This window comes from Oncorhynchus kisutch, linkage group LG8 (genome assembly GCF_002021735.2).
Source record: "Oncorhynchus kisutch isolate 150728-3 linkage group LG8, Okis_V2, whole genome shotgun sequence".
Classification (NCBI taxonomy): domain Eukaryota; kingdom Metazoa; phylum Chordata; class Actinopteri; order Salmoniformes; family Salmonidae; genus Oncorhynchus; species Oncorhynchus kisutch.
The window spans coordinates 35,465,212-35,484,957 of record NC_034181.2 but is presented as its reverse complement, the minus strand read 5'-3'; the positions used below and the strand labels follow the sequence as shown (position 1 = coordinate 35,484,957).

General features: G+C 41.5%; 1 protein-coding gene across 1 annotated transcript; it reads right to left on the bottom strand.

Moving 5' to 3' along the window:
* Positions 1–319: 319 nt before the first annotated feature.
* On the bottom strand, positions 320–10,551 carry LOC109895786 (serine/threonine-protein phosphatase PP1-gamma catalytic subunit-like). The gene is made up of 7 exons (XM_020489771.2): positions 9,828–10,551; positions 5,291–5,422; positions 4,943–5,173; positions 4,684–4,788; positions 4,061–4,284; positions 1,464–1,598; positions 320–964 (listed from the first exon to the last, which is right to left on the bottom strand). Exons 1-7 carry the CDS (start codon positions 9,880–9,882, stop codon positions 875–877), a joined length of 972 nt encoding a protein of 323 aa, XP_020345360.1. The 5' UTR covers positions 9,883–10,551; the 3' UTR covers positions 320–874.
* Positions 10,552–19,746: the final 9,195 nt, after the last annotated feature.

The following is a 19,746-nucleotide window of genomic DNA, read 5'->3' as shown; positions in this document are numbered from 1 at the left end:
GCAGTAAAGGCGAATGTCAACTTGGAGGGCAAACAGCCTCGAATGTGATCCAGTGACCTTATCATACCGTACCGTTCTAATGCTGCCCTTGACACTAAAGTCAAGTGGGTTTTGCATAGAGAAAAAAACACGTTTGCTAGTTTTCTAATATAATTTGTGACTGTGTATTATAGTATATAATTTTTATAGTACTGGACTGCATATCATCTTTATGCAACTTTACCATATCTTTCACATCACTTCTAGTAGTACACAATATGGAGTAATTAAATCAATGTTGAGCTTCTCAATTCTCAAATAAATACAATTTAAATGCCAATTTCACCCTCAAATGTGCTAAAAGTTTATTAGAAAGACTTAGACATTACAAGAATGTTTTATTTCTTCATTTAAATTCAGCACAATACTTTAAAAATGGTGAGGATGCAGGCGCAGAGTGCGGATTCAATTTCCTATGATAAAACAAGTTATACCGAAATAAACATCTAAATGTCTAAATGTAATATTTCCATAGTTGTTTAAGAACCATTAATTTCATTATTGACAGTGAGAAACAGGTGACGACAGAAATTGATGACATGAAATGAAGAAATTGGAAAATTTGCGCACAGCTTCAAACAAGGCATTTCTGTGCATTATTAGCCATATTGTTACATTGTTCCTGATTGAACAGTCATGTGGCAAAGACTAGTTGCAATGGAGTGCAAAACCCCTGAGGTTTTCATGGTGACATATCCATTTACCCTTGTGGACAAAACAACAAAACATTCCGCTTTCATCAGGTTGGAGTGGATATCTTTTCAGTATTGGCAGCAAAGGGCAACCAACCCTTCAGATGCAACAGACGAAAGCAGAACGGGGAGCTCATGCCACCTTATTTCTTGCCTTGCTTGGTGACCATGTTCCGTGGGGGTGTGACTGGACGGCTGCCATTTGGCTTCTTCTTCTCGGCTGGCTTCAAAATCTACAAGTGGAATGAATACAAGTAATCCAATTAAGATTATGTTTTGCCCACTGCAATAGTCTACACATTGTACAGTTTGACATAATGACAAGACTGGTCATAACTTTAAAAGGACACTTCTACATTTGTCATCACCAGCACCACTGCAACATCAACATGTGAAAACAGTGCATTTCTGTTTTGTAGTAAAAAAATATAGGAAGATAAGTTTCCAGTGACATCAACCAATTAGTAAGCAATGACTACACATAATTGGTTAAAATCACATGATGCACATCGATGTCGTCACTGGAAACAGCTTCCTTTATCTTTTACTACAAAACATAGAAATGTGCCATTTTCACATATGTCGATGTTGAGGTGGTGCTGGAGATAAATATGAAGATGAAACATTTTGAAATTTCCCATTAACATGTACACTACAGTAGTAATACAATCACTGAGACATTTACATGCCTGTGATAAGATTGAGCACATTCATGATTGAAATATCCCTCACCTGAAACGAGCACATGAGAGTCTCATCCACACTCATCATGGCACCAGCATTGTCAAACTCCCCGCAGTAGTTCGGTGCTGAGAATAAAGTCACAAGCTGTCGCTTTGCAAAGAACTCATAGCCGTCCTCAACAACCTACCGGAAAAGAGAGCATTGATTACAGTTCGGTTGAAATAAAAACAAATGGGGCCTCCCGGGTGGCGCAGTGGTTAAGGAGTCCCTAGGTTCGCGACCAGGCTCTGTCGTAACCGGCCGCGACCGGGAGGTCCGTGGGGCGACGCACAATTGGCCTAGCGTCGTCCGGGTTAGGGAGGGCTTGGTCGGTAGGGATGTCTTTGTCTCATCGCGCACCAGCGACTCCTGTGGCGGGCCGGGCGCAGTGCCAGGTGCACGGTGTACCCTCCGACACATTGGTGCGGCTGGCTTCCGGGTTGGATGCACGCTGTGTTAAGATGGCACACAAGTCTGATTCAGGCCTGTTTGAGTGGACTAATCCATGAGGCCGCGGGGATGGCACACCAGTAGTACATTTACTGTTCTAATCCACAAGGGGTGGCAGGTAGCCTGTGGTTAGAGGACTAGTGACCGAAAGGTTGCAAGATCAAATCCCAGAGCTGACAAGGTAAAAATCTGTCATTCTGCCCCTGAACAAAAAAAATAATACTTTGAGAAGCTCCACAATCTTGAGTAAGGAACTAATTACGCATAGAAGTAGGCCTAGGCTACATGGCCTACGCGCAAATGTAGACCATTTGGGGATCTGATACCATTTCTGATTTCAGCATCACTGTGGAGCTTCTCAAAGTAATTTTTTCTTTGCCTCAAACAGCAACATCCATTGAGAATGACAATAGTTCCTGGGAAAAACATTCCAGCTCTCTCCCTTTCGATAACCATGAAAGGGGGGGGGAAGAAAATGTCATGCCCTGATCCGGTGGAAACGTCATAAAATAGGCCGATCTGATTACTTCTTATCCCTTGCGAAAATGGCCTACAACTATGTATCTGTCAGGAGCTCACTGGCTCGGGAAACTGAGGGCCCAGAATATTTTATACAATGTTGCAAATTTGCTTGCATGAGCTTAGGCTGGACCAAGTTAATACGCTATGCTTAGCCAATGTGATTTATAGAATATTTTTATCCAAATATTTTCTACCTGCGAGCTGCAAATGATTCTATTTGTGGGCTTTATGTAGGCTATTTTTACATATTGGCAATAGAAGTTACTTTTAGATTTGTATCATTTTCATTTAGATATAATTTTGATTAACCACATGACATTGATTTTCAGATATGAAGACTTATAAATTAAATGAAACTGTTCCACAATAACTGCCACGCACGCAGATCAGTAGAATTGGTACGATACCTTGGCACTCCAAATGGAAAAGGAGGTGTTGCCTATTACCGACAACTTCAGAAGCATAAGGGCAGAATCTGCGAAGGACAGCAGCAGCGGGTCAGGAACAGGTTGTTTTTTCTTCTGGTTAGGCTATATTAATCTCTGGCTCCCTCTTTAGTCATTTGTCTTTTTTTAAATCAGTGTTTAAATCATCAGATAAGCTCAGTAGCCTACATATAGTTGATTTGATTAAAACATAGGGTGTGTCTATATGGAAAAATCTATTTAAAAATTGACCAATTGATTGGTCAGATTTTTAAGAAATGTTTTCATCGGGGACAGCCCTAATCAGCACTGATCGGAACACGACTGAATTTACAGGTTACTTCCAAAATAATATTAACACTTGAGTAAATGAAGGATACAAAGTATATTTAAAGCAGGTATGGTTCCTGAGTTAGAGATTCTCCGGTACTTTTGTATACTTTTTAGCCAGTAGGGCTCACGTGCCAAAGTGGTCCCTGAAAATTGCGAACTACGTCACATATGTGCAGATTATGTGCAACCACATCACTTCTCTCTCGGCCTGCAGTTTGTGCATCTTGCCAGCTGTCACTCAAATGGCGAGGGGCTGAAGCTTATTGTCTGGAACTCTAATTGTTACTTGGCTGGCCCACGTGGGGGAAAATGTAGGGCAAATAGCACTGCAGTGTCCAGTAAAGAGTTGCTTTCAAACTAGGGATTTCGTGGCTAATTCAGGCAAAACAGTAATTCTGCTCATTGATTATAAACTGCACACTGACACATCAGCACAAAGCATGAGGCTTAAAAAATACCTACTAGTCGCCAAAGCATGTCTTTAAGCAATAATCATCCCATCATGCTTAGGGTCATGTATAGAAATTCTGGGCAGGCTATTATTTTGGCTACCATGGCTATGCCCCCATTGGATGACAATGCCTCCATCCACAGGGTACAAGTGGTCACTGAATGGTTTGATGAGCCACCAGATCTCAACCAATTGAACATTCTGGAGCGGTGCCTGAGACAGCGCTTTCCACCACCATCCACAAAACACCAAATTATGGAATTTCTTGTGGAAGAAAGGTGTCGCATCCCTCCAATAGAGAGTCACAGAATCTATGCCAAGGTGCATTGAAGCTGTTCTGGCTCGTGGTGGCCCAACGCCCAATTAAGACACTTCATGTTGCCGTTTTATTTATTTTTGCAGTTACCGGTTTGTAGACAACATACCTGATGGGCACGACAGATCAGATCCAAGTCATGTTTGTGCAGGAACTTTGCCACCACTTCTGATCCAAAGGTGAATGAGACGCCCCTGTCGTTCTCTCCCCAGCCAAGGACATCCTTGTCTGGATCAGACCAGAGCAGGTCACACAGGAGGCCCTGGTCAGGGACGTCGGTGGGCCGCATGACACGCCGGATCTGCTCCATGGACTGGAGGTCGGGTGACAACCCTGAGAGACACGGAAGAAGATTAATACAGATGAACAACCGGAATGAGGTCAATTCCAATCAGAATTTCAAGGACAGGAAGAACTATTGGAATAAAAGCAAATAACATTCCTCAATATCATAGCAATGTCTTAGAGCAGTGGTCACCAACAGTCAAGGAATTCCTAGACGATCACCAAATCAATCAAGTTTATTATAAAGCCCTTTTTACATCAGCCGATGTCACAAAGTGCTGTACAGAAACCCAGCCTAAAACCCCAAACAGCAAGCAATACAGATGTAGAAGCATTTCTGTAGAAAAGCCAACAATAAAGCCTTGTACTCCTATTTATTGTTTAGCTGTTGGCGGTAGGTGCACTTAATTCTCTTCATTTTTGTTGGATAACTAAAAAGCAACATACCTCCATGGCAACAGAAGATCTTCTCATCAACAATGGCAGCGATAGGGAGGCAGTTAAAACAATCTGTAAATGTTTTCCAGAGCTTGATGTTGTACCTCCTTTTACCTAGAATAATAATAATAGCACGTTAGGATGATCATAAGCTAGGCAATGCATATGACAGGAATTTATAACAAAATGCTATCTATGTAGATACAAATGCCATACTTTGTCAGAGTGCAGGACTATAATTATTACAACATCCCCACACATCACTCACACTCATCATAGAATCCATATATTCTGTTGATGGAGGCGCACTCATGGTTTCCCCTCAGCAGGAAGAAGTTCTCCGGGTATTTGATTTTATAGGCTAGAAGCAGGCAGATGGTCTCCAGAGATTGCTTCCCTCTGTCCACATAGTCTCCCAGAAATAGGTAGTTGCTCTCAGGAGGGAAGCCCCCATACTCAAACAGCCTCAATAAGTCGTAATATTGCCCATGGATGTCACCTGCAGAAAACAAACAACTTCAAGAAGTAGCTATAGCACACACAGCCCTCATTGGGTCTAAGGGGATAGAAGACATTGTTTAACAGTTATTTTCACGAAATAGCGATGGTTACTCACCACAGACTTTGAGGGGGGCTTCAAGCTCCAGAAGGATAGGTTGGCTGAGAAAGATCTCCCTGGACTTGAGGCACAATCCTCGGATCTCATTCTCCTGCAGCTGCACATTCTTACCAGGTTTTGCTCCTCTGACTATAAAAAAGAAAATTCAGATTAATCTACAAGCAAATATATCTACCTAGTTTGCCGTCATGCTCATTGCCACCATATCTTGTTAATGTCTTCTGGATAGGGGAGTGAGTGATGACAATCATATCAGATTACTCATGTTATTGACGTCATCTTTCTGGACTGGGCAGATAGCTGGGACAGTGCCATGGACCATGTAGCTAAAGTAACGTTAGGTAACTAGCTAATTTGACTGAACATTTTGAAATGTGACGACCGGGACAAACTAATTAGTTTAGCTGGTTAACTAGCCGACTAAACTCAGTGGTGTAGTGGAGGGTATATGCAGGTACAGACCTTATACCCACTTTTATTGTGGGCATTGAGTATACTCACTTCTTAATCCCCATGATGCGTATCAGTGTAGTGGAGGTATACGTTGTATCAATTAATAAGGTTGCTGAACAGATCAGAATGTTTAGCTTAAAATGTTGATAAACTATCATCTTTCTATTAATTCACTTACATTTTCTCCCCAATTTATCAAATTGGTAGTTACAATCTTGTCTCATCCCTACAACTCCCCAACAGGCTCGGGAAAGGCGAAGGTCGAAACATGCGTCCTCTGACACATGACCCGCCAAGCCGCTTCTTAACACACTGCTTACTAGGCCTCCCGGGTGGCGCAGTGGTTAAGGGCGCTGTACTGCAGCGACAGCTGTGCCATCAGAGTCCCTGGGTTCCCGCCCAGGCTCTGCCGCAACCGGCCGCAACCGGGAGGTCCGTGGGTCGACGCACAATTGGCCTAGCGTCGTCCGGGTTAGGGAGGGCTTGGTCAGTAGGGATGCACGGTGCACGGTGTACCCTCCGACACATTGGTGCGGCTGGCTTCCGGGTTGGATGCGCGCTGGGTTAAGAAGCAGTACGGCTGGTTGGGTTGTGTATCGGAGGACGCATGACTTTCAACCTTCGTCTCTCCCGAGCCCGTACGGGAGTTGTAGTGATGAGACAAGATAGTAGCTACTACAACAATTGGATACCATGAAATTGGGGAGAAAAAGGGGTATTAATTTTTTAAAAACTTTTTTTAAACACTGCTTACTTAACCTGGAAGCCAGCCGCAACAATGTGTCAGGGAAACACCGTTCGACTGACGACCGAAGTCAGCTTGCAGGCACACAGTCAAGGCGTCGCTAGAGAACGATGAGCCAAGGAAAGCCGGCCAGCCAAACCCTTCCTTAACCTGGATGGCGCTGGGCCAATTGTGTTCCGCCCTATGGGGCTCCCGTTCACAGCTGGATCGAACCCCAGGCTGAAGTGATGCCTCAACACTGCGATGCAGTGCCTCAGACCACAGCGCCACTCGGGAGAGAAACTATTATTTCTCACATTAAAATCGCAGCAATGTGCACAAAGGTAGGCCTATGCGCAAATGTTCCAAAACATTGTAAAATGCGAGCAGTTTCATGGAGAGATTTTGAAAGAGGGGATCTCTAAAGAAGCAACAACTATCATGTGTTGCCAATAGGACTACGATAATGCCTTTGGCTGCTAGACAATGAAATGAAGTTCATTTGTAAAACAACAGGACAGAAGAGCACACATGAGGAAGTCTTTATAAAAGAATTGCCTCCACATTTCTATTGGTAGGACTTTGGCTAAGGCTAATTTGAAGCAAGGCATGCCTCATAAAATGAGGTCAAATGGCCAGGTTTCAATCAATTAAGGAACAGGAAAAATATAGGGATGCTTTCCCTTCTCAATTAAATGTTAACTAGCCATAATGTAGCCTATGGCAGAATCTGGCAGAATTATATCATGATTATTTGCATCTATCCAGTGGCGTACCAAACAGTGCTAGGTGCCTGCACAGTTGAATTAAAGAGCAATCTTAGATGTTTCCCAGACCTCAAAAGTAATCTCCTGATGTGGTTTAAGCATTGTTGTTGACTTACATCCAATTTGGTTGTTTTTCTATTAAAAAAGTGAGACCGAAAACCTGAAAAAATTATATCAGACTATTGACAGACTAATGTATTCATTTCAACAGTTGGCCTACTATTAGCATACTTGCACAGTACAGCTTGGGTTGGTCTGACTAATTTTAGGTAATGTACAGTTGAAGTCGGAGGTTTACCTACATTTAGGTTGGAGTCATTAAAACTTGTTTTTCAAACACTCCACAAATTTCTTGTTAAAACTATAGTTTTGGCAAGTTGGTTAGGACATCTACTTTGTGCATGACAAGTCATTTTTCCAACAATTGTTTACAAACAGATTATTTAACTTATAACTCACTGTATCACAATTCCAGTGGTTCAGAAGTTTACATACATCAAGTAGACTGTGCCTTAAACAGCTTGGAAAATTCCAGAAAATGATGTCATGGCTATAGAAGCTTCTGATAGGCTAATTGACATCATTTCAGTCAATTGGAGGTGTACCTGTGGATGTATTTCAAGGCCTAACTTCAAACTCAGTGCTTCTTTGCTTGACATCATGGGAAAATCAAAATAAATCAACACCTCAGAAAAAACATTGTAGACCTCCACAAGTCTGGTTCATCCTTGGGAGCAATGTCCAAATGCCTGAAGGTACCACGTTCATCTGTACAAACACCATGGCCATACCACTCAGGAAGGAGACGCGTTCTGTCTCCTAGAGATGAACATACTTTGGTGCGAAAAGTGCAAATCAATCCCAGAACAACAGCAAAGGACCTTGTGAAGATGCTGGGGGAAACGGGTAAAAGAGCATCTATATCCACAGTTAAACAAGTCCTATATCGACAACCTGAAAGTCCGCTCAGCAAGGAAGAAGCCACTGCTCCAAAACCTGATGAAACAAAAATAGAACTGTTTGGCAATAATGACCATCGTTATGTTTGGAGGAAAACGGCGGAGGCTTGCAAGCTGAAGAACTCCATCCCAACTGTGAAGCACAGGGGTGACAGCATCACGTTGTGGGGGTGCTTTGCTGCAGGAGAGACTGGTGCACAACCCAAAATAGATGGCATCATGAGAACGGAAAATGATGTGGATATATTGAAGCAACATCTCAAGACATCAGTCAGAAAGTTAAAGCTTGGTCGCAAATAAGTCTTCCAAATGGACAATGACCCAAAGTTGTGGCAAAATGGCTTAAGGACAACAAAGTCAAGGTAATGAGTGGCCATCACAAAGCCTTGACCTCAATCCCATAGAAAACTTGTAGGCAGAACTGAAAAAGTGTGTGAGAGCAAGGAGGCCTACAAACCTGACTCAGTTACACCAGCTCTGTCAGGAGGAACGGGACAAAATTCACCTAACTTATTGTGGGAAGCTTGTGGAAGGCTACCCGAAGCATTTGACCCAAGTTAAACAATTTAAAGGCAATGCTACCAAATACTAATTGAGTGTATGTAAACTTCTGACCCACTGGGAATGTGATGAAAGAAATAATTATCTTATTCTGACATTTCACATTCTTAAAATAAAGTGGTGATTCTAACTGACCTAAAACAGAACATGTTTATTGGGATTAAATGTCAGGAATTGTGAAACTGGGTTTAAATGTATTTGGTTAAGGTGTATGTAAACTTCCGACTTCAACTGTAGGTAGTGTTCACTGTCCGAATTTCTCCACACCTTTCCTACACTGGGCGGGTCATTTTTGGCCAAATTTGAGTATACCCACTTCTCCAGGCACCACTACGCCACTGACTAAACGATTTACGATGGACATTGTCCTGTGTAAATGCGGGCTATTTGGGTGCTGAAATCCGTCGTTTTTGTAGACTAGGCAGCCGATATTGGGCGCTAGATCTGCGCAATCAAATATAATTGATGTGCCTGCCCAGTCGGTAATTAATACACAATTAATAATACAGTCCCCCGTGGACCGGCTCGTACAAAAGCACATTTCATTCCTTAACTAGCTTTAAATTGCTGCGCGTCGGAAAATAAACTGGACAAATGTGTACAGTCTTAATAAAAACGTATGCCTTTGACTTTGCAGCCTGAATGGAGAATGTTTTTGTACGAGATGGTCTAGGGGGGACACGAGTGCATTACCGGCTGAGCACATCAAAACAATAGTGCAGATCTAGCGCCCACTATCGGCTGCCTCGGTATAGTAAAAATAAATACGTAATTTTATTTGACATCGGAACTCGTCAGCCCATAATAGTCGCCGATCAACTCCATCGTAAATCGTGGAGTTGAGTTTAGACGGCTAGCTAGTTTGACGTTAAAATTAGTTAACTACTATGGCAACAATATCATGCACTAACGTTAACTAGTAACTAACGTTAGCTAAAATATACAGTCTACATGCGACATCAACAGCTAACGACGTTAGCTAGCTAAAACTAGCCTACAGTCATCTCTCTAACAAAGTGAACAGATAATATTACTGCAGCAATAACGTTACATTGGTGTAGACTCCTTACCTTCTAAAAGACGCTGGATGATACTGTCTATATTGAGTTTATCAACATCGGCCATGGCGACGCAGAAAAAAAGGCCTGAGTGAGCAGTGCAAAGTGCAAAATCTAGTGCTGGTTACTAGCTAAGTAACGTTAGCTACGATTAATTCGCTTCGCGAAATTACTGGTTCCAAAAACAAAAACGTGTAGAAATTATACCCTGTTATTGGTTATCTTACAACGTTATTTTATACCTTACCACCTACTTCAACATCTTTGTTTTAAACAAATTTCCAAAAACAACGCCTAATATTAGCCGTATATCGGGACAAAATCCACGTTAGCGGTTAGCAATGCCCTCTGATTCTTCTTTTTCTTCTGAGGTTTAATGGCGATTGGTATCCAATAAATGTTGCATTACCGCCACCTACTAGACTGGAGTATGACTCCCATGTACTTTGTTTAGAATAATAATAAATACCCTACCATCTAACCTTACACGAACTAAAAACCCACCACCCACTATGTGAATATATCTAGTCCTACCTCAGGCCAACAGCCTAAAAGGACGGGACACCCTGTAACTCTTCTGACGTCAAGTCTCCTACACCCAAATACCTCTCTGAAACTGCCACCACAACCTACATTTTCTGCGACATCCCTGCAGTACAGTTGACAACCATTTCTATAAACGCTATAAAAAAAAATCATTTTACCGAAACATATCACTTCCTCTGATTCTACTTCTCTTTTACATTTGTATTGGCGGAGCACACATTTTGGCGGTGTATACATCGCCACCTACTGTACTGGAGTGTGAGGCGGGCTCCCTACTCATGCATTTCTCTTATCTGTTTTTCTGCCTACTGTTCTGGGTTGTGAATTCATTACACACATTATTACATGATTCATTTTTTTTGGTGACACAAAAAGGGAAGGGAAGGAAAGAAAAATTGCCCTACCAACTAACCCTACACCCATTAAAACCTCACCACTATTCCACTACTTGGCCCTATCTGATCCTACACCAGGCTGGCTGCCTGGGAGGACGGGACACTATCGTTCAACACACCTTGTAACTCGTCAGCATTAAAATCCTGTACACCCAAGTACTTCTCTGCAGCGGCCACATCAACATCTATTTTGTGTGATTTACATTCCATTTCTGCGGTACAGATAACCATGGCTATGAATGCTAAGAAGCCAATCTTACTGAAGCACATGTTATTCCTATCACACATGGAACCTCTTAGGATCCTCACCCTGGACCCATATTCATCTACTACTCTCATCACTGCCTCAGCATAGACACCTTCTGTGCTACTCTGACCATGGCAATCTTGACCCGCCCTCCTCTCACCAGAACTTCTAATCTCCAGCAACATGGGTACCCCTATACACTTAACAGACAGCTTTTTTCACTGATACTACACATTCTGTTGACTCATGCCCTCCTGCACACATCTAGGAATCTCACTCCTACACACTGCTGCAACATTACCATAAGCCTAGCACCTAAAACACTGTAATGGGTTCGGGACAAAACCTCTCACGAGATAACTGACACAGCTTGACTTGACTTTGTCTGGTAAAGACTCAGCATCAAAACTCAGCAGGACAGACAGTGTCTTCTCTTTTTCACCACGCTCTCCACCGGGTCTGCGACACACGGCGCGGCGGGCGTCACAGTCACCAGGAATCTTCTATTTCAGTTGATCCTCCTCAACACTTAACGCCTCTCCACTTATCACTCCTTTCAACGGCGCCCTGCTCCGGAGAGCAAAGCAAGTCTCAGGTCTTGTCCTGAGGCATGTGGTGCGGAGCACCTGACCCCTTTGGACGAAAGACATACCAAAAAATCCTCACAAGTCCACCTCGAGTTACTTTCACCGATTCAACAGTCCTAAAACTCTTCTCCACCCATCCTGACACCACATATGGAACAGCCAGAAAGCAAAGATCCATTCTCTCCAAAAATCTCACTTCCACTTGACCAGAATCATCTTCATCGGGACGAGGCTGGACCTCAGCAGTCTTCAGTGCACCTGACACCACATGTAATTTATATATATATATATATATATATATATATATATATATATATACACTGTATACATTTACATTTAACCAGGCAAGTCAGTTAAGAACAAATTCTTATTTACAATGATGGCCTACAACGGCCAAACCCAGACGACGCTGGGCCAATTGTGCTCCGCCCTATGGGACTCCCAATTATGGTCTGATGAGATACAGCCTGGATTTGAACCAGGGACTGTAGTGATGTCGCTTACACTGAGATGCAGTGCCTTCATGCACCCAGGACCCGCCTCAAGAGCCAAAATTCATCCTCACTCTCAACAGGTTCAATTTCTGAGCTACCAGAGTACGTTCTTTCTTTTTGAAAGCCTACTTGATGCCAATCTTCCTCACAACACCGCTTCCCTCTACACTCAGCTCCTTTCCATCTTCCTTGCTGTCCATTCCACATCTCCACACTCTTTCCAGTCCTTCATCCGCTGTAGTAGAAAACTGTTCAAATGGTCTTGTATCTTGAATTTGCCACCATGTCACTTCACTCAAAAAACTCTACCAGGCGCCATTACTCCTCGTGGCCCTAACCTACTCCACTTTTCTACTTCAAAGGAGTCTGCCAGCCAACCTTCTGGGTGGATTTGATGGCTGCTGCCATCTACTGTACTGGCCTAGAATATATCTAACCTAGCTAGGTGAGCCTCCCTGTGGCATCTGTGCCTTTCTGCTGCCATAGTGCCAGCCTCTTCCCCAAGTATTTCAGTCTCCAGTAGAACTTGACTCTCAATTAATATTTTATTACTGGGATTTTCCTCTTCCCCAGAAAAACAGATTGTTTTATCTATTACCCAAGCATAGTTTTATGATGGGGGAGCAGGTAATTCATGAAACAATACCAATAGGAATTTCTGATACCTCATCAATTGTAATTGACAATGAGTTTTTTTTATCAATATTTTTATTAATTGGTTTTGAAGGTTTACTGGTCCACATCTTTGTTCACAGGACAAAACATTAAAGTTGAATTTGTGAACAAGATAATAATAATAATAATAATAATAATGTATTACATTAGTTAAGTGCTTTTCATTTTACAAGAACAATCTCAAAGTGAATAAAATAAAAGATAATATTGATTTTTTTTTTAAAGTAAAAATATAACCACATCATAAAAGCAGCGATCAAAGTCTAGGAGGAAGGGGAGACCAGCCGATAAAGATGAGTCTTACTGTAAATCCTGCTTTAAAAGACCTAACAGTCTGAACAGCCATGAGATTGTCAGGAAGGGAGTTCCAAAGGCGTGGTGCATGGGAGGAAAAGGCACGGTCCCCCATTGTTCTGAGCCGGGTCCTGGGTGCATGAAGCAATTTGGCGTGGCTTGACAGTAGGGTGCGTGAAGGTTCATAGGGGGAGTGTTGATCTGACAGGTCGGCAGGTCCGATACCATTTAGGGATTTGTGGACCAGGAGGAGATTTTTAAAGTCAATTCTTTGAGGGACAGGTAGCCAGTGAACATCAATAGAGAAAAGGTTACACTAAATTGGACCCTTCTCATTAAATGTGAACATACTGTCCTTATTTTGCCCTGAAAACACACTTACCTGCAACGTTTCTGTTTCACCATACCCCAGAACACAGAACACTCAAGCTACTGCACCTCAGGCTCTCCCCCAGGAAGAAATGTAACATTCTCAGTGGCATTACATGGATGTCTTTATGTCATTCTCTGTAAACTTGTTAGTTGCCTTCACCCTTCTCTGTAGTCCAAGTCGTCTCATCTCTTTGGGTTATTAAGAGTGGAAGGATGGCTCAAATTGTGACTGTTAATTAACACGCTCTATACTGTGGCAATGGATACAACTGCCTTGGCTTTGAAAACCATTTACCCATGTTGTCCAGTAGGCAGTGCTAGCAGCTCATCTTTCAATGTGTCAAACCAAGTTGAACTTGGTCTTTGAAAAGGAGCCACTGATACAGTACATTTCTTCAGGTTCGTCTTCAATTTGATCATCTCTTCTACTCGACCTACTGCATTTGATACCCATGTAATAGAAGTGGACATCATCTGCATCTATTCCTGTACCTGTCAATATTGGTTGGTCACCATTCACTGCACATGTACATAAAACAGCTCAAAACATGACCAAATAGCATGTGTGAGCCTACTCGCTCAGGTGATTGATCGATAGGCTTGAGAATTAAATCTGTAAGCGCCGCATTGTTCAGTCAACCTTGGATGACAACATATTTACATAAAACACAGCCCAGTGGGATTATTGTGGCCACAACGCTGGCATGAAATTGTCTTCCATATCAACTCTGATTTGAATGTTAAGTTTCCAGATAAATCACAGCTAACTAAGATGTTATTATTTTCATATGAGGCTTGCATCTCATTGCCACACCCTCGAGCCACCAATAAAATGCAATAATACTGAAACTTTTAATAAACTTCCTTCAGAATTCCCCCGAGGTGTTTTCTGTCTGGCATGAGTATATGACATTTCTCCCTTATATATGGTTTAGATTGTAACAAACTACAAGTTGCTAAAGTATGACAGTATGTGCATATTATTTCCCTTCACAATCGTTTTATAAGGCATGTATGATGTACATCAACTGCATTATGATATATATCACAGTGGCCTGAGTTAATGGCTTCTGCCTATATTTGTGATTTCACATGGCTCCAGATTATCATGTATGTACGTATTGCCTTGAGGGATGGGGGTGTGCAGACAACACCAAAACTGGTCTTCTTCAAGCCCAGTTTTTCTCTGAATACGGTGTGGTTTTAATGGTGGAGGGAAATGATTTGTTTGAAGTACAGAGTTGGTATAAGAACCACCGCCATCATTACCACTATAAAATATTGACAATATTGAGTCTATGGTGTGCAGAGAGTCAAGTAAGATGGAAATAAATAAATTACTGTATGTTATTAAATATGTCTGCAGCCTCACTGGGCTAACAAACCCCTTCATGTAACCAGGGGCAGATTGACCAGAGTTGTCACCATGGAATTTATATGTGAAATAAAACTGTGCTTCAAAGATGATGAACATGAATGCCTGCATGGTATATCACTTTCCTGTTCGTTGTACTTGTGTCTAGCTGTGTTCTTCAAAAGTCGGCTACCACTGAAGAACAGTATGTTAATACACACTTTTGTAACCCCTCAGATACCGTAGGCTATACACACTCTTTTAACATCTTAATTCATAATGTAATCAAAATTCAGACCATAATCCAGTAATTGACTTTATAAGCACGTTCACCTTTTAAACCCTAAGGGCACTTTTTAGAGCATTTGTGTCAATTTGTCAATAACATCAATCATATGCTTTTTTTTAGGTAGGGTACGAAGTGCTTCCCAAGTGCATTCGGAAAGTATTCATACCCCTTGACTCTTTCCACATTTTGTTATGTTACAGCTTTATTCTAAAATGTATTAAATAGTTTTTTACCCTCACCAATCAACACACAACAGCCCATAATGACAAAACAAAAATCTTAAAAAAAAAAATTTTTTGCAAATGTATTAAAATAAAAATATTGAAATATCACATTTACATAAGTATTCAGATCCTTTACTCAGTACTTTGTTGAAGCACCTTTGGCAGCGATTACAGCCTTGAGTCGTCTTGGGTATGAAGCTACAAGCTTGGCACACCTGTAATTGGGGAGTGTCTCCCATTCTTCTCTGCAGATCCTCTCAAGCTCTGTCAGGTTGGATGGTGAGTGTCGTGGCACAGCTATTTTCAGGTCTCTCCAGAGATGTTTGATCGGGTTCAAGTCCGGGCTATGGCTGGGCCACTCAAGGACATTCAGAGACTTGTCCTGAAGCCACTCCTGTGTTGTCTTGGCTGTGTGCTTAGGGTCTTTGTCCTGTTGGAAGGTGAACCTTCGCCCCAGTCTGAGGTCCTTGGCGCTCTGGAGCAGGTTTTCATCAAGGAGCTCTCTGTACTTTGCGCCGTTCATCTTTCCATCTATCCTGACAAATCTCCCAGTCCCTGCCGCTGAAAAACATCCCTACGGCATGATGCTGCCACCACCATGCTTCCCCGTAGGGATGGTGCCAGGTTACCTCCAGACGTGACGCTTGACATTTAGGCCAAAGAGTTCAATGTTGGTTTCATCAGACCAGAGAATGTTGTTTCTCATGGTCTGAGAGTCTTTAGGTGCCTTTTGGCAATCTTCAAGCAAGCTGTCCTGTACCTTTTACAGAGGAGGGGCTTCCGTCTACCATAAAGGCCTGATTGGTGGAGTGTTGCGGAGATGGTTGTCCTTCTGGAAGGTTCTCTCATATCCACAGAGGAACTATGGAGCTCTGTCAGAGTGACCATTTGGTTCTTGGTCATCTCCCTGACCAAGGCCCTTCTCCCCCGATTGCTCAGTTTGGTTGAGCGGCCAGCTCTAGGAAGAGTCTTGGTGGTTCCAAATTTGATGGAAGCCACTGTGTTCTTTGGGACCTTCAATACTGCAGACATTTTGTGATACCCTTCCCCAGATCTGTGCCTCGACACAACCCTGTCTCGGAGCTCTACAGACAATTCCTTCGACCTCATGGCTTGGTTTTTGCTCTGACATGCACTGTCAACTATGGGACCTTATATAGACAGGTTTGTGCCTTTCCAAATCATGTCCAGCCACAGGTGGACTCCAATCAAGTTGTAGAAACAACTCAAGGATGATGAATGAAAACAGAATGCACCTGAGCTCAATTTTGAGTCTCATAGCAAAGGGTCTGAATACTTATGTAAATAAGGTATTTCTGTTTTCGATTTTTATACATTTGCAAAAGTTTCTAAAGACCTGTTTTCTCTTTGTCATGATGTGGTATTTTTGTGTAGATTGATGAGGAAAAACATGTATTTAATCCATTTTAAAATAAGGCTGTAACATAACAAAATGTGAAAAAGTTAAGGGGTCTGAATACTTTACAATGCACTCTATGCCTTTGTTTTTACCAGTATGTATCCCAGATAGATAGGCCTACTTGTATTTTGTCTATGCCTGCATTATAGTCCTACCCACTTCTTCTGAGACCCAGTTAACCCACCATACACCAGCAACTGTTCAGAGATCAAATATAGAGCCAGTTGTTAGATTGATCCATTCATTGTCACATATGAATTAATATTTATAATAAAAAACATATTTGTATGGAAATGTGAAATATATATAATCTGTGGCAGCAATAGGCCTATATGTAGGAATCATTTATCAAAGTTAAGACAGTGGAAGGTTAGTTAAAGTTATTATGAAGTTATTATTTCAAATTAGGCAAACTATATAAGCAGTTTTGCAGTATTATTTCACATTTTGACATGGTCATAATTTAACATGGTCACAGAGTAAACAATTTTGTATTAGTTCACCAGCGTAGGTGGATGCATTCGCAATGGTTACGATCTGCGCCGCTTGCTTCTGATGAGCAGAAATACAAATGCACTTAATGGGTTTAGATTTTTTAGTGCAAAGCCTAGTCTACCCATTCACTGTTATTTGTAGCATAAGCTAATGGAAGGAGAGGTGTAAACATACATAGAGGTAGACTATGCTGTGTAGCCTACTAGTATTTAGGACTCAAGATATGGACGCAACTGTTTTATTCATACTATTGTAGACGGATTTCCATAAACACAATATGCATAGGTCACATTGTTGTTCTCTTCCCCTTTTCCAGACGGTTGTGGTCAACCCCTTACGTCAGTATTGATAACTTTGCCAAACCAAAATCAAGTGCAATTGTCCAGTTAATATCCGGGACTGCACAAATGCATGGATATTCTTTTTTTATGTAGAAAAGAGCACTCGGGGTCCACCGGGATATCACTGCTTTTTAAACAAACATATTTGTGTTAGTTCAGTGGACGTTCATGTGTTCATTATTATTTTTGTTCAAGTAGAACGAGTAGCCTTATCGTAAACGTTGTTAGCGAGGGGAATCCAGCCCACATATTTATTGCAGCCGCTGAAAAAAATCTCTTCAATATCCCCAAGATGGCCGCCGATGTGGGATCGATGTTTCAATATTGGAAGAAATTTAATCTACGGCGGCTTCAGGTTAGTGTTATCCTTTACCCTTCTGGTTATATCTGTTCATATAACATTATGTACTTTAAAATTATGTGAAATGTGTAAACTGTGGACGAATGGAGAAAGAAATCGGCGGTGTTGCATTGATAGTTATTAGAAATTGATCCTCTTCTGCCTTTGTTCAGTTCAATCATTGATCAGCGATGGAGCACCGACCATAGAGTAGCACAGGCGCACTGTATAGCCTTCGCTCTGCGTTCACCGCTGGGATCAACATCACCGATTTAACCCTTATATTTTTTTATACGATTCTTTCTTTATAGTGCTCATCATGGTGTAGATAGAGAACGGAAACTTTTTATGCCCTCATGAATTTAGCTCCGAGGACGTAACTTTTTACCAGCTTAATGTTTTATTCTATGAGTACATGATGGTCGTGCATTCTACTGCATCTCTTTAGCGACATTTGGTTCTACTTTATTTTCTATGTATGATAACAAACAAAAAAATGTCTTTCGTTTTTTATATAAATCAACTTTGTTTGCACAATTAGATTGATGAAAGTTTTTTTCTCTTCATCTGCTAAATAATCTTGATCGCTTATTCAAGCCATATAACCAGGCTAATTGATTGTCTGTTTGTTATTTCTCTTTTAGACTATAACCCAATCAGAAAACTAGAAGATAGGCTTAGTCTACCTATGATGTTATCATTTAGCCTATTTAGGCTATTGGTCATTCCGGTGGTGCGCGTTGTAACATGCGTGTAAAATGATTATAGTGTGTAGACTATAGATGCAGGCTAAATGCAAAGCGTGTTCAATGATCAATAGTCAGACATCTGAATGATGTTTTTACAAAATAGACAGCCCATATTTTGACTTGGTTATCACAAAGTTGTCAATGATCCAGTCGGTTTTACAAACTTGTTTAGTAAATTGACAAATAGTTTCACAATATATTGCCGACTTCCTATATAGCATATGTTATAGCATTTATAATGAACCAGTTTCAATCACATTTCGGTAACACTTGACATCACTAAAAAGCCACAGTGTTGATGATGTAATTCGCCTATCTGTGCGTCTCAGTACGAAATAAGGTTTTCTGTTTTCAGCCCGGTTCCCTTATCTCAAGCCGCATTGTGAGCACTAGGCTATTCGGGCAAGGACTGTGTAATTGTATTCCCCGCTAATGTTTGTAAATCAGGCTCGGCCAGCGCAAGGGCACTGTCTGCCGTATGATTGATGTTCTGTAACATGAGAAATGACAGGAGCATGGCAAGTCAGGTCCTGCGGAAAAGCCTACGGAGAAGAAATCAGAGCTGATTGTTATTCTGCCCCCCAATCGCTAGACTACTCATGTAGTCGGGGATCCAAAGGGCGAGTTGAGCTGTGTTGTGTTACGTAGGGGTTCATTCACATCTTGCCTGTTAGCCTACAAAATAGCATGCTTTTACATCATTCGTTTGCTGCAACCATGTATTAGTGGCCAATGTTAGAATCAAATATCCAATGTAAGGACTGCTTTTCAGGTTTCAGCAGACTACTTAAATGAGAAAATTCAAATTTTCCTACCTGAACGAGGTCTGAAAGCTTTTGTGCTAAGATTAGCTCAAAATAAAGTATTTCCAACCAAAAAGATCCAGATATCTATGACAACGTTGAGGAAGGCCACTGATCTTCTGTGTAACATAGTAATTCTAATTTATGTTATTTTTTACTACTACGTTGATATTGATTAGTGCATTGTTGGGTTTAGAGCTGTCAAGAAAGGAATTTCACTGTACTTGTGCACATTACCTTAACTTGAAAACGTAATGTTTATAATGCAAGGTTGAAAAGAAGAACATGTCTAACATGTCGTTTCTG